Genomic DNA, 24,442 nt, shown 5'->3' with positions numbered 1-24,442 from the left:
TAATTTAGCTGTCCAACCACATGATCAGAATTAAAGAGTGCAGCCCGCCCAGGTTTATCAGCCAGTAGTCTTGCGGATACAACTGTCATTTACAGTGGACATGGGGACGGTAGGGAAGCGCCAAAGATTAGGGAATATGTTTAGCTAACTGTATAAATTAAGTTTGTAAAACAACATATATTTAAAGTTATCGACAAAACATGCACAAAGAAGACTTGTTTTAGTGTTCTTCAGGTAAGTTATTGCAGTAGAATTCGCCTTTTCAAGATGCGAGATTGCTGCAAAATGAGCTCGAGCAGCATACGAGCTAAAATTAAAGGAAGTTTATCCTCTGTTTTCCAGAAGCGGATATCTTGGCGATTTTTTTCCTGAAAGTGATACGAAGCAGCAGAATGTCAGTTCCCACCAACTCGCTTCAACAACAGTCCACAGTCAGACGTAACAATGCAGGGTCCCCCAGTTTATCCAACAGCTGCCGTTTGCACCCCATCCGTGCTACCGTGCCCTACCAGCTCCTACGCGGGGGCCAGAGCAGCCCGACACGCTCTTTGCCTCTCTCTGTTGGAGGCAACAATGGACCGACAAATAGCCGCGGGTCATCTCCCCCAAGTGCGACACTGAATCTTGGAGTAAATTGCACTGGCGCCACGAGACCGAGACTGTCTCCTGAAAATAGGGTCTCGCACTCACCTGACCGGAGTCCAAACTCACCCGTTTGTAGAGGTAAAATATTTTTTATATTATCCAGCTACCACATGCTACAATGTAGATGTATTCTGGAAAAATGCACCATTTGCTTGCTCTTGGTGATGGTCAAGAGATTGCAGGCCTTTTGTAATTCCTTTAATACAGTGTTTGCTATGCATTTTATAGCCTCATTTTTTAAAATATTGATGGATTAATGAGACTGACTGGGCCCTATTCAGTCACCTTGACATGGACAAGAGCCCTAGGTTTCTAAGGTAAGTCAAACACATGATTAGGCTTTTTTTCTGATTTAGGATTCATATAATCAATAATTTGGAAACAAACTCACTAGCATATTGGGTTTTGATTGAATATATGGCACCAAAGTTACAAAAAAGGGGGAAGAAGGCCTTCTACTACAGTACATCACTAATAAGGAAGCTTATAGTGTCCTCTCCTCTTACATGCCTGCTGCTTCTGGAATATTGACAGAAAGGGAGAGGAGATCATTGGCAGCAAGACATGCTTAAGGGTTGTAAAGGGGCTGTAGACCCTGAGAATCATTGTTGAACAAACAGTCAGGTTACAGGTGTATGACCTACTCCCTTTCAACTGTACTGTATTGTACACATCGGGAACATATTGTGAGCCCTATGTTATGGAAGTGAGTGGTGTGACATTTCATGTCTATTGGTTCAGCCTGAGCCGTTGTTCCTTTCAGGTGATAAGGAGATGAAGGGTGGACTGAAGGGGAGATGGAAGACTAGACCACTCTAAATCCTGTTTCTGAGACAGGCTCTCCTGCGAAATACTGATGTTGCTACGGGATGCTGGCCTTCTAGGCAGAGTTCCTCTGTCCAGTGTCTGTGTTCTTTTGCCCATTTTAATATTTTATTAGCCAGTCTGAGATATGCCTTTTTCTTTGCAACTCTGCCTAGAAGGCCAGCATCCCGGAGTCACCTCTTCACTGTTGACGTTGAGACTGGTGTTTTGTGGGTACTATTTAATGAAGCTGCCACTTGAGGACTTGTGAAGCATCTGTTTCTCAAACTAGACACTATAATGTACGTGTCCTCTTGCTCAGTTGTGCACCGGGGCCTCCCACTCCTCTTTCTATTCTGGCTAGAGCCAGTTTGCGCTGATCTGTGAAGGGAGTAGTACACAGCGTTGTTCAAGATCTTCAGTTTATTGTCAATTTCTCACATGGAATAGCCTTCATTTCTCAGAACAAGAATAGACTGACAAGTTTCAGAAGAAAGTTATTTGTTTCTGGACATTTTGAGCCTGTAATCGACCCCACAAATGCTGATGCTCCAGATACTCAACTAGTCTAAAGAAGGTCAGTTTTCTTGCTTCTTTAATCAGAACAACAGTTTTCAGCTGTGCTAACATGATTGCAAAAGTGTTTTCTAATGATCAGTTAGCTTATCCAAGTTTATAATTTTAAAAGGCTAACCCAACGTGCCATTGGAAAACAGGAGTGATGATTGCTGATAATGGGCCTCTGTTCACCTATGTAGATATTCCATTCAAAATCATCCGTTTTCCAGGTACAATAGTAATTTACAACATTGACAATGTCTACACTGTATTTCTGATCAATTTGATGTTATTTTAATGGACAAAAAAATGAGCTTTTCTTTCAAAAACAAGGACATTTCTAAGTGACCCACAACTTTTGAATGGTAGTGTAGATGTATTGTTCATCTTTCATTGTCAAACGGAAATTTGGAGTTATTTTTATTTGACCGTTTCCTCAGAATTGTAAGTTATTTGCAGCAAACACACTGAAGGGAATTTGTAGTGAATTTGTGGTTTTATCCTTCGAGGCATCTGACAAATTAAGGTTAAACATTGAAGTGGACAATACATTGTGTCCTTGTCAGCCATGCAGCTTTGTGATTGGAACATTGGAGAAGTTAACTAGTGGACATCTTCCTTTCAGTCAGTCAGTGTGTTCATTCGCATCATTCATCTGAGCTAGGTGGTGGGGGAAGGGTCGCAAGAACTACAGGCCAGGGTGAAGGCCATGGAAGAGGGTGACATTCCACCACATGATCTTTAGGTTCACACTATAACATCATCCCCACACCAGGCCTTCCCAATGGTCTCAACAAAGAAATTCCCCCTCCCTCTCAAAGTGCCAGCTGTGCTGAAATGGCCTGCCTCATTGTCACATGTCCCCAAACTGCAGAGTAAGAGTAAATTGGAAAACAAGCTTGTTGTTAAACCTAGAACCCCAGCCCAAAATCTGTCAACTTTGGTAGAAAGTTCACTATTTTTGAAAAGGTTGATTAGAAAATAGGGAGAGGGACCATATGCATACTAAAAGCCAGGAAAGGATCTGACTTTATTTTGCTCTTGATAGCCTAAATTTAGCAAAGTGGAGAGACAGTGGAAAATCACTTGGGCAAAATTTGCATGCTGTGTTTGGAGAACTTTGGCTAAAACAATATTGATGGAAATCCACTCCCCTTTCCTCAGATAGTTTAGCCTAGGTTATTGGGTTTACTTACTTAGCCAACATATTTTGGTTGATATGCTCAGACTTGGCTGATCATCTAGGCTTTAGAGCCTAGGTGGTGTGTAGTGGTATCGAAAAGGAACACTGCATATGCACTTAGACAAGGAACAGATTGAATGAAGAATGTGTACCCTGGTCACCTGCTTCACCCCTCAGGAGCTCTTTGATATGGAAAACAAGGAGCTCTCATTGACTTTCAACAATCACAAAGCATAATACTGCTTACTAGCCTATTATTTAATTCATTTCCTCCTTCATGTCTCCCTTCTTTAGAAAAACAGGACATTTCTGTGTTTCGGTCTTTACTGTAAGTTACTGCAGGAGGAATGTTGAGTGAATGCAGGCCATATTGATGTTAATTATGGTGTGGTTGTTTATGAGTTCTTATGTGGGTGGTGTGTGTTTAACTACTTTGGCTGAGAGAAGGCAGCTCCCATGACATCAGACTGAGCTTCAACACAGCCAGATTAGTTAGGTGTAGTATATATCACGGTAGAGCAATTATAGTCAATAAGGTTAGCAATAGAGATGTTTATGGAAAACAACAAGACGTTCCGGGCCAATTGTTCAGTATGACAGTGTGGGTGTGTCCTATCCTGACCCTTGCTCTCCCCTCGCTCATGTAGGAGAGAGGTCCAAACTGCAGGTGCGTAGCTCCAGTGCTATCCGGCGGACATCTTCCCTGGACACCATTATGGGGCCGTACCTCGCAGGCCAGTGGCCTCGTGACTCCCACGGACCCTACCCTTCCTGCATGAAAGACAAAGCCACACAGGTAACTGTAGGCCAAAGGTGCATCATTAGCTTTTATGGGTCATCATAATCATTTCTTTAAAAGCATATGTTTTCTAAATCAAATTTATATTCAGAAAAACACATACTGGGTTTATTTTGACAATTTTCCTGGGTAGCAGCCCACACGCCAGCACTCACTATTCTGGTCAATGTGATTGAGAGTTCAATGCAGTTTGAGAATGGGCAGATTTGTGGTTATGAACCCATATTGAATATGTATGATGATGGCAGGGCCATTGACCATGGCTGCGCTGTCCGTCCTAATAGAATCCTTTCATGTGGCTGAATGAGCACCGCCCAGCCTCATTTACATGGCTTCTTCCCTTTAACCCTTCATTCACCTTGGGGCTCTTTGTTTAGTCTTTGGAATGGGAGTGGGCCTCCAGGTTCAAGTAGCTACATATAGAATCAACGTTCCCCTAATGATGGTGTGGACTGCTTCACTTAAACCACTTTGATTAGGAAAAGCCCAAACTCCCCAAGTACAGTCACAGACTAGCTACTTCCTGTTAACAAGATCTCCCAATACCTCAAATCGCCTGTAACACTGCATCAGCAAAAAAAACTGGGACAAAAAGTCTTTGTTGTAGCACACAATCTAGAGACGGGCTCTTTTCAGAGCTCTAATGCAGATCTCTGTGGAGGTGAAGTTGTTTGCACCTGTCCCTCAGGCGATGGTTGGGGTTAGGAGAGGAATCCCACTGCTTACCACCTGGCCCTCGTGGCTGGCCCGTCTGCCTTTGTGTGGGAGTGAGGAGCGGAGGGCCATACATATGCTAATCACTGTTCCGGGATAGATCTGTCTGCCCTAGACCCTGTGGTTACAGAACACAGAGAATGTCTGTATGAAGATTAAACAGACAGACAGACACACGCACACAGGCACACATACATGGGCACACAGACAGACAGACAAACGAGTGCAATGATTTAGTCTGGTGTGTGTTTGCGCACACATACACACGCACACACACCAGACTAAAGACTGACTTAATCTTAGTTTTTAGAATTGTGTTACACAGGCAGGATGTGGACGGTCTATTATCGATGACAATCAACTCAGCATGTTTTACTTGAGTTGTCTAAAGTGAGCAGTTATGCATTACAACTCTTTCCATGTCCTTCAAGCAGCTTAAATCCATAATAAGCGTTTAGTCTAAAGATATTTATCTGTTCTCGAAAATGTTCCTCATGTTTTAGACGTGTATACTGTAAGATTGCTGTAGATGAGAAGACCAAGGTCACAGAACCAGAACGTAATGCCCTCATCAACTCAAACCAGACCAAATGATAGCAGTGTCATTCTATACTCTTACCTCAGCATGTAAACTAAACAGACCAACTTGAATGCCATTGTAAATCCATTGACATTCAGTATCCCTGCTGGGAAATCAAACAGGATTTTAATTGGGGTGAGAATGATTTAACATGGGCTGTAGACTGTGAAAGTAAATTACCAGAGTATTATCTGGCACGACACCTGGCACACAACCCCACAAAACACACAAGGCAGGCCAGGAAGTGAAAAAACTAAGTCGATGAAAGAGCCTTGAGATAAACATAGCTGGGAGCTCTGTGAACAAATCAAATCAAGTGTTATTGGTCACATACACATGGTTAGCAGATGTTAATGCGAGTGTAGTGAAATGGTTGTGCAAGATGCAGTAGATGGTATAGAGTACAGTATATACATATGAGATGAGTAATGTAGGGTATGTAAACATTATATAAAGTGGCATTGTTTAAAGTGACTAGTGATACATTTATTACATCCCATTTTTAATTATTAAAGTGGCTTGAGATTTGAGTCAGTATGTTGGCAGCAGCCACTCAATGTTAGTGATGTCTGTTTAACAGTCTGACGGCCTTGAGATAGAAGCTGTTTTTCAGTCTCAGCTTTGATGCACCTGTACTGACCTCGCCTTCTGGATGATAGCGGGGTGAACAGGCAGTAGCTCGGGTGGTTGTTGTCCTTGATGATCTTTTTGGCCTTCCTGTGACATCGGGTGGTGTAGGTGTCCTTTGTGAGTGTTTTTGGTGACAAGCCAAATTTCCTCAGCCTCCTGAGGTTGAAGAGGCACTGTTGCGTCTTCTCCACCACACTGTCTGTGTGGGTGGACCGTTTTCAGTTTGTCCGTGATGTGTACGCCAAGGAACTTATAACTTTCCACCTTCTCCACTACTGTCCTGTCGATGTGGATAGGGGGCTGCTCCCTCTGCTGTTTCCTGAAGTCCACGATCATCTCCTTTATTTGTTGCCGATATTTACCTGACACCACACCCTGAGGGCCCTCACCTCTTCCCTGTAGGCCATCTTGTCGTTGTTGTTAACCAGGCCTACCACTAGTGTCGTCTGCAAACTTGATGATTGAGTTGGAGGCGTGCATGGCCACGCAGTCATGGGTGAACAGGGAGTACAGGAGAGGGCTGAGAATGCACCCTTGTGGGTCCCCAGTGTTGAGGATCAGCGGGATGGAGATGTTGTTTCCTACCCTCACCACCTGGGGGCAGCCCATCAGAAAGTCCAGGACCCAGTTGCACAGGGCTTGGTCGAGACCCAGGGTCTCAAGCTTAATGACGAGTTTCGAGGGTACTGTGGTGTTACATTTTTTGGGGGGACATTTATTTAACTAGGCAAGTGTTAAGAACACATTCCTATTTTAAATGACTGCCTAGGAACAGTGGGTTAACTGCTTTGTTCATGGGCAGCAAATTGGAGTGGGTCTAGGGTGTCAGGTAGGGTGGAGGTGATATGGTCCTTGACTAGTCTCTCAAAGCACTTCATGATGACTGAAGTGAGTGCTACGGGGCGATAGTCGTTTAGCTCAGTTACCTTAGCTTTCTTGGTAACAAGAACAATGGTGGCTCTCTTGAAGCATGTGGGAACAGCAGACTGGGATAGGGATGGATTGAATATGTCCGTAAACACACCAGCCAGCTGGTCTGCGCATGCTCTGAGGACGCGGCTAGCGATACCGTCTGGGCCGGCAGCCTTGCGAGGATTAACACGTTTAAATGTTTTACTCACGCTGGCTGCAGTGAAGGTGAGCCCGCAGGTTTTGGTAGCGTGCCGTGTCAGTGGCACTGTATTGTCCTCAAAGTGAGCAAAGAAGTTGTTTAGTTTGTCTGGCAGCAAGACGTCGGTGTCTGGGACGGGACTGGTTTTCTTTTTATAATCCGTGATTGACTGTAGACCCTGCCACATACGTCTCGTGTCTGAGCCGTTGAATTTCGACTCTACTTTGTCTCTATACTGATGCTTAGCTTGTTTGATTGCCTTGCAGAGGGAATAGCTACACTGTTTGTATTCGGTCATGTTTCCAGTCGCCTTGCCATGATTAAAAGCAGTGGTTTGCCCCTTCAGTTTTGCGTGAATGCTGCCATCAATCCACGGTTTCTGGTTGGGGAAGGTTTTAATAGTCACCGTGGGTACAACATCACCGATGCACTTGCTAGTAAACTTGCTGAGGCTATCCGGAACATATCCCAGTCCATGTGATCGAAGCAATTTTGAAGCGTGGAATCAGATTGGTCAGACCAGCGTTGAACAGACCTGAGCACGGGCGTTTCCTGTTTTAGTTTCTGTCTATAAGTTGGGATCAACAAAATGGAGTCATCGTCAGATCTGCCAAAAGGAGGGCGAGGGAGGGCTTTGTATGCGTCGCGGAAGTTAGAGTAGCAATGATCCAAAATGTTGCCAGCCCGGGTTGCGCATTCCATATGCTGCTAAAATTTGTTTTCATATTAGCTTTGTTAAAATCCCCAGCTACAATAAATGCAACCTCAGGATATGTGGTTTACATGGAGTTCAGTTAACCTCGACAGCCCTGAAATAACTTTTCTGCTGGGGGGGTTTATACACGGCTGTGATTATAATCGAAGAGAAACCTCTTGGTAGATAATGCTGTTGGAATTTGATCGTAAGGAATTCTAGGTCAGGTGAACAAAAGGACTTGAGTTCCTGTATGTTGTTATGATTAACGAGTCAAGGTGTGATCATAAGGCATACACCCCCCCGCCATTCTTCTTACCAGAGAGATGTTTGTTTCTGTCGGCACGGTGCATGAAAAAAACAGGTGGTTGTACCGACTCTAACGTATCCCAAGTGAGCCATATTTCTGTGAAACAGAGAATGTTACAATCTCTGATGTCTTTCTGGAAGGCAACACTTGCTCGAATTTCGTCTAGCTTGTTGTCAAGAGACAGAACATTGGCGAGTAGTATACTTGTGAGCGATGTGCCCGTCTACAGAGCCTGACCAGAAGACCGCTCCATCTGCCCCTTCTGTTGCGGTGTTGTTTTGGGTCGTCTACTGAGATCCAATCCATTGTCCTGGGTGGTGGTCCAAACAGAGGATCCACTTCAGGAAAGTTGTATTTCTGGTTGTAATGTTGGGAAGTTGACGTTGCTCTTATGGTCAATATTTCTTCCTGGCTGTATGTAATAAGACTTAAGATTTCCTGGGGAAACAGTGTAAGAATTAATCAATTAAAAAAACAAAATCCTGCATAGTTTCCTAAGAACGTGAAGCGAGGCGACCAACTCTGTCGGCGCCTTTACACTGTTGCAGACACTTAATTTGTTATAAAAAAATAAACATTTCACTTGTTATTACAATGATGATGGAGATAAGTAGCCTATGGCGTAAGCATTGCTATGTTATTGTACCCTTTTAACTATTTGCTGAAGGGCAGGCTTTAGTAGAACCGGAGAACTAGGATAAAATGTTTCAATACCCATATTACTTAACATCTCAATATAACTTTTTGCAGTTAGCACTTAGCATTGGAAACATTCCTTTCAATATTCATTCATGCCTCAATGTTTGGCTCTAGCATCAAACACCACAGCAATACCATAGTCATGTACAAAAAACACATCTGCCATCCAGCATAGTGGCCTCTTTATTGTAGCACAAGCACCCGTTTAAACCGTTTGTCCTTTCTCAAGAGCAATGTGCCAGTAGCCATAATGCTTCACTAGTGTTCTTCATATTACATATCATAAAGTGGCTCTTTTGTGTCACGTTGTGCGTTATAGAGGATGTTTTGTTTTTTCGACAAGGGTCAAACGTAAGGCAGTACGAGGACATTGACATTTAAGATTCTTCACTTTACTGTACTGACCACGACTCCTTGGAGGACCAATGTCACTGTTGATATGCATAATCAAGGGGATGTGCATCATGGTTGCATACATGCTTTTGAAACATCCTGTCTCTTTTCTTTTGCATATGTTTTACATAAGTTAACCATTTCATTATTTATGTAAAGGTTGCATTCTTGTAGACACTAGAGCACTTTTCTTTATCTGCTGTAGTGGAGAAGGAGCAGCCATTTCCCACAGACTTACCAGTGAGTATGTAGTATGTCAGTCACTAACCACAAAGTAGCCTTTGGCAGTCTGTCTTAATGTGGATTGTCATTAAAACGGTAAGGATACAACTTTAAGTAGTAGCTATCACACATGGTATTACTGTTTTGTGCTTCTGGTGAGATGCAGCAATCTTTATCCCGCAAATACAATTTTTTGACTCGTTTAATTGTTTCCAGATGTGTGCATCTCTGGCGAAGGCACAGGGGTGATGATTGCTGTCACCCACCTCTCATGTCTCTGTCTTCCTGAATTCCATACAAATGATGGGGACTGATGTGGGTGTATTTGTTTATCCACTGCTTAGAGTATGCCTATTTATATATGTATGTGTGTGTGATTCAGACATCTGGTCTGTGGATAGAGGAGGCTGGAGGGGAGCAGGGAAGCCCACACCAGCGGTCAGCTTCTTGGGGTAGTGCAGACCATCTGAAAGAGGTAGGTGCCACACTCAACCTTCCTAGCATATATAGCCTAGCCTACACACTCTCTGCATGACCTATGTCCCTAGTCAAAACAACTGTACGGAGCGCTATCCTATTATTTGTAATCCAATACTGTAACCAATGTCAACACCATAACTCTCTGAGGAGTTGAGTGTTAGACCAGAATAGCTGGTCTGTCACAACATCCAGCGAGAGTTGTATTGTTGACATTATTGGATCTGCGCTGTATGTGCATAGTCAACTAAACTTCCAACAAGTTTTTGTCCGGGCTTTGAGGTTCAGCCATTACTTGAAATGTGTTTTATTTGTCAGGATACGAGGTTCAGTTAAATATTACTCTCCTGAAGGTCGGTTTCCGTGCGCGTAGCCTGGCTGAGTTAGTGGCTAGTTGGAGACCACATTGAGCTATTAGTTCTCTAGCGCTTCCATACCACAGTCTTTATTTAACCTTCCTTTCCCTCTGTAGTCTAGTCCGTCGCATCTCGTTGGGCCTGGTTGTTTTGAGAGGGGGAGCAGGCACTGAACTTGTCTGCAGGGTGTAACAGCCATATCATTTCCCTCTCAGCTTGGCCTTGTTGATACTCTAGTGACAAGGATGAACCTTATCTAACTCCATAAAGGCCTAGTCCTCCTGCAAACAACCCATATATAAACATATGGGTTCCAGTCTGCTGACTTTTGCTCAAGAGCAACACAGCAAAACAGTTGTATTGAGGCTTTTGAAGTGGACTGACTTACATAGGATATGCCTGTCAGATGAGCGATAAACACTAAATGGATGGAATGTTCTCTCACTATGTTGAGATGTTTATTTTTGTTCTGGACATGATTGATGATATGCTATTGTATTGTATGTACATGTAGTAACATATTGCAACATATAGTACATGTTTCTAAAGATACTAATAATCGAAGTCACCCATTGTAGCATATAAAAGTAGCAATAGGTACATTTGGATTTGACATATGGTCTTACATATTGTCAATGAAATGTATTATTTTAGCTGACCCAGTCATATGTAGCCAAAGGCCAGATCCTCCCACCCAACAGTGAGTGGTACTATACAGTAAGAAGGTGTATTTAAAATCTTATCCTACAAGGTCCGGATTTTCTGTTCTTCCTGATAATGAATTGCACCCATCTGATGTCCCAGGTCTAAATCAGTCCCTGATTATAGGGGAACAAAAAAACACATTGGAACTCGATTTCAAGGTCCAGAGTTGAGTTTCAAGGCAGTAGAGTATCGCAACATTGTTTTTGGGGATTTTATATCGGTACTGTTGACTCGATGTATTGATTAAAAAAAAGACAAGATATAGCGTTAGCTAGCGCTAGTCAGGTGTACCTGCCCCAAACCTCTGGTATTTATCATCCTATAGCTAGTTCTTCATCTTTTTCTTTGTTTTAAATGGTGAGCCAACATGTTTTGAGCACTTTTACCTCCAAAACTAATTTTGTCATGTCTTTCTCTTATCCGTCTGCAGCAGACATATCGTATCGCTCACCTAAGTATCGTGATAATATCATTATTGTGAGGTGCAGCCCTTTAATACACTAAACTTTACACTAACCTGTTCTTTCTCATCTTCAGAATCCTCATATGGTTTGCCTTGTCACTATTGACTCTAGAGGTTTTCAACACCGATACTGATTATTGGAGGACCAAAAAAAGCTGATACTGATTAATCGGCTGATTTTATTTATTTGTAATAATGACAATTACAACAATACTGAATGAACACTTTTAACTAAATATAATACATCAATAAAATCAATTTAGCCTCAAATAAATAATTAAACATGATCAATTTGGTTTAAATAATGCAAAAACAAAGTATTGGAGAAGAAAGTAAAAGTGCAATATGTGCCATGTAAGAAAGCTAACGTTTAAGTTTCTTGCTCAGAACATGAGAACATATGAAAGCTGGTGGTTCCTTTTAACATGAGTCTTCAATATTCCCAGGTAAGAATTTTTAGGTTGTAGTTATTATAGGACTTTCTCTCTCTACAATTTGTATTTCATATATCTTTGACTATTGGATGTTCTTATAGGCACTTTAGTATTGCCAGTGTAACAGTATAGCTTCCTTCCCTCTCCTTGCCGCTACCTGGGCTCGAACCAGGAACACATCGACAACAGCCACCCTCGAAGCAGCGTTACCCATGCAGAGCAAGGGGAACAACAACTCCAAGTCTCAGAGCGAGTGACATTTGAAACGCTATTAGTGCGCACCCCGCTAACTAGCTAGCCATTTCACATCGGTTACACCAGCCTAACCTCGGGAGTTGATAGGCTTGAAGTCATAAAGCTACTGGCAAAATGCACAGAAGTGCTGTTTGAATAAATGCTTACGAGCCTGCTGGTGCCTACCATCGCTCAGTCAGACTGCTCTATCAAATCATAGACTTAATTATAACATAATAACACACAGAAATACGAGCCGTAGGTCATTAATATGGTCGAATCCGGAAACTATCATTTCGAAAACAAAACGTTTATTCTTTCAGTGAAATACGGAACCGTTCTGTATTTTTATCTAACGGATGGTATCCCGAAGTCTAAATATTGCTGTTACATTGCACTACCTTCAATGTTATGTCATAATTACATACAATTTTGGCAAATCAGTTCCCAATGAGTCAGGCGGCCCAAACTGTTGCGTATACCCTGACTTGCGTGCAATGAACGCAAGAGAAGTGACACAATTTCACCTGGTTAATATTGCCTGCTAATCTTTCTTTTGGCTAAATATGCAGGTTTAAAAATATATACTTCTGTGTATTGATTTTAAGAAAGGCATTGATGTTTATGGTTGGGTACACGTTGGAGCAACGACAGGCCTTTTTCGCGAATGTGCACCACATCGATTATATGCAATGCAGGACATGCTAGATAAACCAGTAATATCATCAACCATGTATAGTTATAACTAGTGATTATGATTGACTGATTGTTTTTTACAAGATAAGTTTAATGCTAGCTAGAAACTTACCGTGGCTTCTTACTGCATTCGCGTAACAGGCAGGCTCCTCGTGAGGCAGGTGGTTAGAGCGTTGGACAAGTTAACCGTAAGGTTGCAAGATTGAATCCCTGAGCTGACAAGGTAAACATCTGTCATTCTGCCCCTGAACAAGGCAGTTAACCCACCGTTCCTAGGCTGTCATTGAAAATAAGAATGTGTTCTTAACTGACTTGCCTCGTTAAATAAAGTTGTCAAAAAAAAAATAAAATTGGCAAAGTCGGCGTCCAAAAATAACAATTCCCGTTTATGAAAACTTGAAATCGGCCCTAATTAATCGGCCATTCCGATTAATCGGTCGACCTCTAATTGACTCCTATCATATACTCTCAAAGCAAGTCAATCCAGGCTAACCACACTGTACTGTTATATAAAACCCTCTATGAATGACATGGTACTGTTCTATAATAACCTCTATGAATGACATGGTACTGTTCTATAATAACCTGTATGGATGACTTGGTACTGTACTATAATAACCTGTATGGATGACATGATACTGTACTATAATAACATGTATGGATGACATGGTACTGTACTATAATAACCTACATGGATATAATGGTACTATTCTATAATAACCTACATGGATGACATGATACTGTACTATAATAACCTGTATGGATCACATGGTACTGTACTATTAATAACCTGTATGGATGACATGCAGGGAAGGGCATCCTATAGAGTAGACCTACTCTTTCTGTGTACTGTATAGCCAGGATTATAAGATCAGCATTAAAAGACCTCGCCTTAGTCTGCATTATAGAACGGATTATGTTATGATTATATAACCAGTACAGAAACATAATAAGCCTTTGACTTCACTTATGATTATCCCTTACATATTGCTTTGTACCTTTTCTAAAGGCATATTCTATTGAATTATACCTCAAATATAGCCTGGTGGTCCAGTCTATTTGTGCTTTAGCCACCTCTGCCATGTATGGCATGAAACAATAGAAGTGTTGGCTACACAGCACATGCAGTACATTCAAGGCTACCTTGAATGTCCATTGAGAACCCTTCATTTTCTCCAGCAGATTGCTAAACTCAGGCTGCAGCTCCAGCGCAGTAAACAGGTCAGCCGCCAGAGCAAAGACCGAGATCAACCGCTGGGACCACACACCAGCACCACATGCCATCCCCAGGTGAGTTATACCTTATTGCTGCCTCCCTGTGTCTGCCACCCAGATAACAGGGCAAGGTATGGTATCTACCCCAATGCTATATCCACAGTGGCAGTGTCACCGTACCATGTACAACCTTAAATAAATGCAGTTCTTATTATGGATAATACTTGATTGTAAATGTATAGACTAGGGTTTTGGTAGCCTGGGTGCCAGGCTGTTTCTGCTTCAGGCAACATGTCCTTCCAAAACAACAATGTGGGTTTGCTGTAATGCAGAATTGTGCAGCACAATTCAAGCAATTGTTCAGGCATGTTTCCTGTCATATGAATGTAGTCAGACCTCTTGTGTTTATTTATATATATACAGTGCCTTGCGAAAGTATTAGGCCCCCTTGAATTTTGCGACCTTTTGCCACATTTCAGGCTTCAAACATAAAGATATAAAACTGTATTTTTTTTGTGAAGAATCAACAAGTGGGACACTCATGAAGTGGAACGACATTTATTTATACTTAACTTTTTTAACAAATCAAAAACTGAAAAATTGGAAGTGCAAAATTATTCAGCCCCCTTAAGTTAATACTTTGTAGCGCCACCTTTTGCTGCGATTACAGCTGTAAGTCGCTTGGGGTATGTCTCTATCAGTTTTGCACATCGAGAGACTGAGATTTTTTCTGACAGACATTTTTTCCCATTCCTCCTTGCAAAACAGCTCGAGCTCAGTGTGGTTGGATGGAGAGCATTTGTGAACAGCAGTTTTCAGTTCTTTCCACAGATTCTCGATTGGATTCAGGTCTGGACTATGACTTGGCCATTCTAACACCTGGATATGTTTATTTTTGAACCATTCCATTGTAGATTTTGCTTTATGTTTTGGATCATTGTCTTGTTGGAAGACAAATCTCCGTCCCAGTCTCAGGTCTTTTGCAGACTCCATCAGGTTTTCTTCCAGAATGGTCCTGTATTTGGCTCCATCCATCTTCCCATCAATTTTAACCATCTTCCCTGTCCCTGCTGAAGAAAAGCAGGCCCAAACCATGATGCTGCCACCACCATGTTTGACAGTGGGGATGGTGTGTTCAGGGTGATGAGCTGTGTTGCTTTTACGCCAAACATAACATTTTGCATTGTTGCCAAAAAGTTCCATTTTGGTTTCATCTGACCAGAGCACCTTCTTCCACATGTTTGGTGTGTCTCCCAGGTGGCTTGTGGCAAACTTTAAACAACACTTTTTATGGATATCTTTAAAAAATGGCTTTCTTCTTGCCACTCTTCCATAAAGGCCAGATTTGTGCAATATACGACTGATTGTTGTCCTATGGACAGAGTGTCCCACCTCAGCTGTAGATCTCTGCAGTTCATCCAGAGTGATCATGGGCCTATTGGCTGCATCTCTGATCAGTCTTCTCCTTGTATGAGCTGAAAGTTTAGAGGGACGGCCAGGTCTTGGTAGATTTGAAGTGGTCTGATACTCCTTCCATTTCAATATTATCGCTTGCACAGAGCGACTTGGGATGTTTAAAGCTTGGGAAATATTTTTGTATCCAAATCCGGCTTTAAACTTCTTCACAACAGTATCTCGGACCTGCCTGGTGTGTTCCTTGTTCTTCATGATGCTCTCTGCGCTTTTAACGGACCTCTGAGACTATCACAGTGCAGGTGCATTTATACGGAGACTTGATTACACACAGGTGGATTGTATTTATCATCATTAGTCATTTAGGTCAACATTGGATCATTCAGAGATCCTCACTGAACTTCTGGAGAGAGTTTGCTGCACTGAAAGTAAAGGGGCTAAATAATTTTGCACGCCCAATTTTTCAGTTTTTGATTTGTTAAATAAGTTTGAAATATCCAATAAATGTCGTTCCACTTCATGATTGTGTCCTACTTGTTGTTGATTCTTCACAAAAAAATACAGTTTTATATCTTTGTTTGAAGCCTGAAATGTGGCAAAAGGTCGCAAAGTTCAAGGGGGCCGAATACTTTCGCAAGGCACTGTGTATATATATGACAGGAAACATCCCTGAACTATATATATATATATTTTGCCCCACTGTGTGTGTAATATATATATTACACACACAGTCATTGTTATTTAGTCAGCCACCAATTGTGCAAGTTCTCCCACTTAAAAAGATGAGAGATGCCTGTAATTATCATCACAGGTACACTTCAACTATAACAGACAAAATGAGAAGAAAAAAAAATCCAGAAAATCACATTGTAGGATTTTTAACCTTTGACTAGGGGGCAGTATTTTCATTTTTGGAGAAAAAAAACTTTCCTGTATTAAACAGGATATTTTGTCAGGGCAAGATGCTAGAATATGCATATAATTGACAGCTTAGGATAGAAAACACAAATGTTTCCAAAACTGTAAAAATATTGTCTGGTGTTGCAGGCGAAAGCCTGAGAAATCCAATCCGGAAGTGCCTCGTGTTTTGAAAGCGCTGTGTTCCAATGTGTCCCTATTGAGCAGTGAATGGGCTATCAACCAGATTCCTCTTTCTCCGTATACCCGAAGGTGTCTACAGCATTGTGACGTAGTTTTACGCATTTATGTTGAAGAATACCCGTAGGCGGCTACATTGCGCAAGTGGTCACCTGATGCTCCCAGAGAGATTCTCAGGTAAAATACAGAGGTAGCCATTACTCCAATCGGTCCTACTGAAAAACTAATAGTCCCGATGGATATATTATAGAATAGATATTTGAAAAACACCTCGAGGTTTGATTATAAACAACGTTTGCCATGTTTCTGTCAATACTATGGAGCTAATTTGGAATATTTTTCGCCGTTTTCTCAGCCAAATGTGAAGAACAAACGGAGCTATTTCGCCTACAAAAATAATATTTTTGGAACTGGGAGTCTCGTGAGTGAAAACATCTGAAGCTACGTGCTGCTAGCTGGACAAAATGCTATGCTAGGCTATCGATAAACTTATACAAATGCTTGTCTAGCTTTGGCTGTAAAGCATATTTTGAAAATCTGAGATGACAGGGTGATTAACAAAAGGCTAAGCTGTGTCAATATATTTCACTTGTGATTTTCATGAATAGGAATATTTTCTAGTAATATTTATGACCGTTGCGTTATGCTAATTAGTGTCAGATGATGACAACGGTCCCGTTCACGGGATGGGGTGTCACTAGAGGTTAATGCATTTATTTGCTACAAAGATGGCCTGGACACATTTGTTGGTACCCCTTAGAAAAGATAATAAATAATTGGATTATAGTGATATTTACAAATAATTTGTTTATTTTATTAGTTACACACGTCTCCAATCTTGTAATTAGTCATTCTGCCTATTTAAATGGAGAAAAGTAGTCTGTGCTGTTTGGTATCATTGTGGTCAACAAACTGAACATGGACAAGAGAAAGCAAAGGAGATCAGAAAGAAAATAGACAAGCATGGTAAAGGTAAAACCTACAAGACCATCTCCAAACAGCTTGATGTTCCTGTGACAACAGTTGCAAATATTAAGAAGTTTAAGGTCCATGGAACTGTAGCCAACCTCCCTGGGTGCGGCCGCAAGAGGAAAATCAACCCCAGATTGAACAGAAGGAGAGTGCAAATGGTAGAAAAAGAACCAAGGATAACTGCCAAAGAGATACAAGCTGAGCTCTAAGGTGAAGGTACTTCTGTTTCTGATCGCACCATCCGTTGCTTTTTGAGCGAAAATGGGCTCCATGGAAGAAGACCCAGGAGGACTCCACTTTTGAAAGAAAAACATAAAAGCCAGACTGGAATTTGCTAAAATGCATAGTGACAAGCCAATCCTTCTGGGAGAATGTCCTTTGGACAGATGAGTCAAAACTGGAGCTTTTTGGCAAGTCACATCAGCTCTATGTTCACAGACAAAAATATGAAGCTTTCAAAGAGAAGAACACCATACCTACAGTAAAACATGGAGGAGACTTGTTTATGTTTTGGGGCTGCTTTGCTGCGCCTGGCACAGGGTGCCTTGAATCTGTGCAGGGTACAATGACATCACAAGACTATCAAGGCATTCAGGAGCGAAACATACTGCCCAGTGTCAAGAAGCTCTGTCTCAGTCGCAGGTCATGGGTCCCCCAACAGGATTGTGAAGCAAAACACACAGCTAAAAGCACCCAAGAATGGATAAGAACAAAACATTGGACTATTCTGAAGTGGCCTTCTATGATTCTTGATCTGAATCCTATCGAACATCTGTGGAAAGAGCTGAAACTTGCAGTCTGGAGAAGGCACCCATCAAACCTGAGAGCGCTGGAGCAGTTTGCTCAGGAAGAGTGGGCCAAACTACCTGTTAACAGGTGCAGAAGTCTCATTGAGAGCTATAGAAAACATTTGATTGTAGCGACTGCCTCTAATGGTTGTATTAGGTTAAATGTCCCATTTTTGTCCATGCCATTTATTTGTTTTATTATTTACAATATTTTGATGAAATAAAAATTCTTAAGCAAAGTCTGATTTCTATTAAATATGGAATAAACAATGGTGGACGCCAATTACTTTTGTCAGTTTCAATTAGAAAATTGTGTACTCATCGTTTTTTGTGGAGGGGTACCAACAAATTTGAGCATGTCTGAATATATATGTGTGTGTGTGTGTGTGTGTGTGTGTGTGTGTGTGTTTTATTTAAAGAGCTCTAGTCCCTATTCTGACCAGAGACGTAGATGAGGAAGAGGCGGAGACATGTCTGGGCATTCTCAGTTCCCAGTACTTTCTGTGTTTGTGGTTCATTCATTAACAGACACTGAGCAACTGTAAACAAAGCACTGGGAAAAATAACAAACTGACTTTAACATGGCATGACTTTCACCGGTGGTAGATCACAATCTAGTCTATATTATTGTTGACCTCACTTTAATGTCATTTAACTTAAAATTTAACCTCACATAAATCACATTCTATAGCGATACCATACACTAAAATACTGGGGAGAGCATACAATTGACAAGGTGTCTTGATCAAAAAAATGATCATAGAAAAGCTACAAAACATTTCTACCACTTAACAAAAATATAACTGAACCCTTGGTTTGCCATGTTTTCCAGAATAAGGTGGTTTCCACAGCCCTGTCGAACATCCCAGTGCCAAAGTCCCTCATATCGAGAGTGCCTAGCAGTGTGGAGGGCATCAACCACGAGCTGGAGAATGTGTTCATCAGAGAGGACTGGAAGCAGGGAATACAGGTGGACACACACACACACTGTGTTCACACACACACGGATTTAAATTGCTGAGAGTTGAGTAGAGCTGTAAATTGTGTGTGAAGTAGGGCAGTAAACCTTGACAGGTTAGCGAAATGGGTCTCCCTGAAGCGTGTGTGCGAGTGCCCCCACACACACACACACACACACACACACACACACACACACACACACACACACACACATATTTATGACCTGCAGCGCAGCAAGTCTTCCTCTGCTCAGAATCAGCTGTACCCTACAGCACAAGCAGAAGGGCTCTGAACATCTTCATACAGTATCATACATTATTATCTGCTCTGGTATTCGCTTTTCTGCTTTTCATTCAAATACGTCCACACATACTGGAGTTTACGCGCAGTGTGATAATACTGAAATTAACTGAATGCATTGAATTAACTTAGGTATGATAATCAATAACAACTGTGAATTATATAGTGCCCTGCTGTGGTTCTCGCACTCCTCTCATCCCTTCATCCTGTCCCTCCATCCCCACCTCTGACCTCTCAGGCTTTGGACGTGTTGGATGGCCGCCGCGCCCCCTTTCAGCCTCATCGCTACGGCAATGGCGGTGACACACGTGACACGGACACCCAGGCCCCCTCTAGTGGCGGTTCCAGCCCCTGGGCCTGCCACTTCACCCCTGACCCCCTCCACTCCCCAGAAGGCAGCCCCTGCTCTGCAGAAGAGCTTGACAAAGGTACTCCATTCAGATGTATTTTCTGGCTTGCATGATCTATTACTGAGGTTCAAGGCACACTTTCAACAGTCTCCAGCCATTGCATGTCTCAGGAGCAGAGTATGTGAGTGTAGTTGAGCGGTTGGAAATCCCGCTCACTGCTCCATGTCTTTTCCAACCGCTCCACTAAAAACCGTTCTACGCTCACGGGGGAAAAAACTCCAGTTCCAAATTGGCGCCGTTCATTAAAATCACAATTTAACCAACACCCATCTATTTTTGTGATTAACTGGACCTGCCAATTGCTTTTTACGTCTTGAAACCAAACCATATGGATTTGAATGTTAAACAGCATATAAACACCCTCTAAATAGGTCAGGAGCCTAAGAAGGAACAAAAATGAATTATTTAGGCTATATTATTTCAAGGCTATAGCCTACAAAGAAGTACGTTGTGAAGCATTTGCGAATTCGACACGATAGGCTGGTCGGGACATAAAGTGCGCAGCATTTAAACAACATTTTGTTGTATTAAGTCATTATAGTCTATAAATTGTGCATTTAGGCTGTGACTTACTTCGAATGAAAGGAAAAATGACTTGTTAGTGCTTTGGAATTCATTTTTAGAAACACGAGTTTGGCCAGTCTGTGGGTTCAGACTCATGCGATGGTGTCTGGAGAGCCAGCTGGCCGGCAGCGGAGAATATCCTCTCCTTACTTGCAGAGCCACTGGGGATGCTAAACAACCTTTTGGCCACTCTTGCCAAGCTGGGCAGAGATGCAGAGTTGTTTTTTAATTTATTTTTATAGGTAGGCCTAAAGGGTTTTTAGGCGAAATAACCCAATCAAAACGCAAAGCTCCTTGAACGTGGGAATATGCCAGGCCTATTGGGCCAAAATCAATGATGGCCTATTGTATAGATAATAAAACAAAAATGAACGAAACGTTTAAAATATCAGATTTTTAGTTTAGAAATATTTTCTACAATGATGCACTTTCTTAGTAAGTACACATCATACTTTTGGGATAAGTGTCTTTTCAGATTCCACAATGATTCTTTAGTTGTGGACACAACAGCACTACACTCCTTCTCTTGCTATTGGTCCTCATCTTTGTAAGTCACCTTGATTTAGCACCCGTGTGTTCTATCAGTTTCTTTATGAAAATATTTAGTGAACTCCATGACAGTAGCTGGAAGCATGGGGTTATTAGCAGCATACAAGTATAAATGCATGCAGGGGCGGGCATGCCCTGAGCTCGTGAAGTGAGCTTTACTGGAGTGAAATTGGAGCGGGCGAGAAGGCCAGTGCTCCAGCCTTTGGGGAATCTTGCTCCACGCTCCAATCAAATTGGGCATGCTCCGCTCACATACTCTGCTCAGGAGCCTAGTGATCAGGATTTGGTTCATGATAAATGGCTCACGCTATATTAATACTGTGCCGTATTATGTGAATCACATTGTCTTCTACAGGCAACAGATCTCTAACACATGTTCCCTTATAGGGACCTAAGATCACCACACTGACCTGCTTACATGTTTCATTCTGTTTTCAGACAGCGGCTGCGGCTCTCCCCTTCCCAAGTTTGCCACCTCTCCCAAACCCAACAACAGCTACATGTTCAAACGGGAGCCTCCGGAGGGGTGTGAGAGGGTCAAAGTGTTTGAAGAGATGGTGTAAGTCTTCTTCACTACTTTGAGAGGTGTTTCTAATTCGAATGCTTCTCAACTTCATAGTGTTATGTTTTAGTTTATTATTTAAATTGGTCTGATAGTGTCCTTATGCTACTCTACAGATGTAGGATCTTCATTTAGTTCTCCTGCAACGGAATGAACAAATTAAGATCCTACATCTGTAGGACTCTCTCAATGTAGGTGTTTCATATACACACTTTGGTATGTGATGAAAAAAGATGAAGACATTCTCCCTCACTTTTCCTCCCCAGGTCTGGTGTCTCCAGAGGCTTCCCTCTTTTTTCATGCCCAGACAAAAACAAGGTGAACTTCATCCCCAGGGGCTCCGCCTTCTGTCCCGTCAAACTCCTCTGCTCCTCCCACTTCACCACAACCTCGCCCAGCCCTGGTCTCCATGCAAGAAGCAGCACATGGCCTGAGGACGCCATGACACCTGCTAGTTTCACTACTCTAGCCTCCACTAACTGGAGCTCGTCTATAGGCACAGACATGGTCAGTAGCTCAGACACAGGCGTAGGCACCAACACAAGCACAGAGAACAGCACAGACAGTCTGAGCCCAAACACTAACACAGACACAGGTGAACTGACAAGCACAGCAATGGTCCCAGGTGGCCTGTCTACAGATCCCTGCTCCACTACACACATCCTTCTTACCAGCTAGTTCTCAGGTACAGTCCAGCTTATGAGCATTAGCCTGGTCCCAGATCAGTTTGAGCTGTCTTGCTAACTCCTATGGTCCGCAATGACCATAGGGGGTAGCAAAACAGCACAACCGATCTGGAACCAAGCTAGCTGAGTATGGCTCTTTTAAAGCAACATTAGCCAGCAAGGAGGGCCTATCCTTACTAACCTAGCCTTCTCTTCTGAAAGGTGTGGCAGGCAAAATGCTCCAGAAAGACTTGTTTTCTATTTGGAGGGTAGATTCGATTGTTTCATGTATTGTGTTTTTTAGCAATCATCAGCTTTATCAAAAATCAATTCAAGAAATTGAGAAAAAAATAAGGGAATTAAGCAATGGGCAAGAGAAACATATTTTATTGAATTTTGAAAATGTTTATCTAACCAGCTTATTTAGCTGTTCTGTGTTGCTAGCCAATATTACAGCATGGATAAGCTTTTTAATATAAAATAAAATATCATGCCTGTTTATATTAAAAACCCTATTGGGATGTCATACAGTTACAATACAATGGTCCACTTTCTCCTGAATGTTTACACTTATTTCAGGTCTCAATCCAGTTTAAAGACTATCTTAAAGTGACCACACAGCCAGCTACAAAGCACAATGTCCCCACATAGCCTTGTTTCAGGTCCCCTGAATAACCAATGAACTCAGGTCATTTGGAATGTACTACGACTCATGCATGAACTTTGACGTTGTCTTTTATGGTTCATTCATGACATTACTCCTAAGACATTCCATAGTCTTTAGACAAGTGCTGATTCTAATCTTTCAACACGACATATTAAAGGATTGCCATCGATAGAAATAACTGTGCATTGGAAATCTGTAAAGATAGTTTCAAGTGCTTAAAGAGACATTCCAGAGGTTATTATATTGTAGCTCCAAGATATCAGCAGTATTACCTTTCAGAGCATGTTCAATCTCCCTAGTGATGAAATTGATAAATATGACATTTTACCAATAAAATTGATCAAAATAAGGCCTAGATTCAATCGGATTAAGTGTTGACCAGCGGTGTCTTGAGTCTTGGCGGCGTCAGGTGTTACTGCGTTGGAGCTGTCAAATCGTTGAACAAATGCTCCTGTGATCATTGTCACGAAGCCGTACTCGTCTCACTCGCGATAGAAGTTCAAAGAGAAAGTGTAGGCTATATAGAAATAATGATGCTCAAATTGAAAATCACTAAACAAAATAATGAGCATTTCTATCAGCCTAATCGAGGTTTAGATTACATCTCACAATCCAGTGTTCGAACTTGTAAACAAGGCTACATGGGATTTCTCTCAATGCGTCTCCATGCAGCCAATGGCAATGTCCGCTTTAGGTATAACGTCGGGAGCCGCTTGTGGATTTGACAGCTCTAATGCGGGTGTTGGCTAGTGCCCATCTGATCTAATCTAGCCCTAAAAAAAGTTAAGCATCAACAACAAAATAGCAAAGCCGAAAGTAACTTTTTTAAAAACTAAATAGATAAGCAATCAGACACTTAATTCTGTCAGAATTAACATTGAGGCTAATGAGAGATTTTCAATTCCACAGATTTGTGCAATTCCACAGATCTGTTAAAATAAACTGAGTATCTTAGTGTTGATTTGACGTTCAGTATGGAGTAAAATATTTCATGAAACTGTACAAGGGCTGGATTCAATCCTTGTCGTGGAAGTACCGCGGGAACGTCGCCTTTAAATAAATCGAGCTATAACGTGGACCTCCCCCGATTTTAAATCCAGTCCATTACGTTAAAACCCCTTGGCATTATTTAAAAATAGGCAAAACCAACATATGCAACACAATCCACTCAAACCTAGATGTATATTTTGTCAGTAAAGATGAACGCTGCTCGAATCATACTAACATATTTTCGAAGTTCAGCAAGGCTTGCCATGTTCGGCACTAATATTTCATGCCTGTGTATTTGTTTTATATGTAGACCTTGTGTTTTTACAATAAAGTAAGCAATAAAATGACAGTTGACGGTTCTCTTATTTTTTTTAAAGCACTAGCTTCACATTATTTTAGATGTTAGTATATTAAGCCCAGGCTTCAACAAGACAGGATTTTGGAAGGCTGGCCACGTGAGACTAGGTGCTCGATTCAATCCATATTGCCGAAGTTCAGCACTATAGCAAATTTATATAAAGGCAATGTTCCTGCGTTTGATCTCAATCAGAAATGTTATTTTAAGCATGCCATAGCGCTGAA

General features: G+C 41.8%; 1 protein-coding gene across 2 annotated transcripts; it reads left to right on the top strand.

Moving 5' to 3' along the window:
- Positions 1–57: 57 nt before the first annotated feature.
- Positions 58–24,209, top strand: LOC118364376 (glucocorticoid-induced transcript 1 protein-like). 2 transcript variants are annotated; one of them, XM_035745869.2, is made up of 9 exons: positions 58–234; positions 343–723; positions 3,838–3,986; positions 9,725–9,817; positions 13,890–13,997; positions 19,026–19,163; positions 19,692–19,881; positions 21,415–21,535; positions 21,805–24,209. In XM_035745869.2, the coding sequence occupies exons 2-9, from the start codon at positions 393–395 to the stop codon at positions 22,214–22,216; spliced, it is 1,542 nt and encodes a 513-aa protein (XP_035601762.1). In that variant the 5' UTR covers positions 58–234; positions 343–392; the 3' UTR covers positions 22,217–24,209. The 2 variants fall into 2 exon arrangements, with proteins under 2 accessions (XP_035601762.1, XP_035601761.1); XM_035745868.2 differs by having other exon boundaries at positions 13,887–13,997.
- The last annotated feature ends 233 nt before the right edge of the window (positions 24,210–24,442 follow it).

The sequence above is a fragment of the Oncorhynchus keta genome, chromosome 31 (assembly GCF_023373465.1).
Source record: "Oncorhynchus keta strain PuntledgeMale-10-30-2019 chromosome 31, Oket_V2, whole genome shotgun sequence".
In the NCBI taxonomy this organism is placed as follows: Eukaryota; Metazoa; Chordata; class Actinopteri; order Salmoniformes; family Salmonidae; genus Oncorhynchus; species Oncorhynchus keta.
Note: the sequence above shows the minus strand (reverse complement) of the source record. Positions and strands in the feature narration are given on the sequence as shown.

What these genes read in the sequence shown, in the direction of transcription:
- LOC118364376 (XM_035745868.2), top strand. Translation starts at nt 393, where the DNA reads ATGTCAGTTCCCACCAACTCGCTTCAACAACAGTCCACAGTCAGACGT. An exon ending in TGAAAGACAAAGCCACACAG is followed by an intron (nt 3,987 to 9,724) that starts GTAACTGTAGGC and finishes TGTGTGATTCAG; the next exon opens with ACATCTGGTCTGTGGATAGA. An exon ending in GCACCACATGCCATCCCCAG is followed by an intron (nt 13,998 to 19,025) that starts GTGAGTTATACC and finishes CATGTTTTCCAG; the next exon opens with AATAAGGTGGTTTCCACAGC.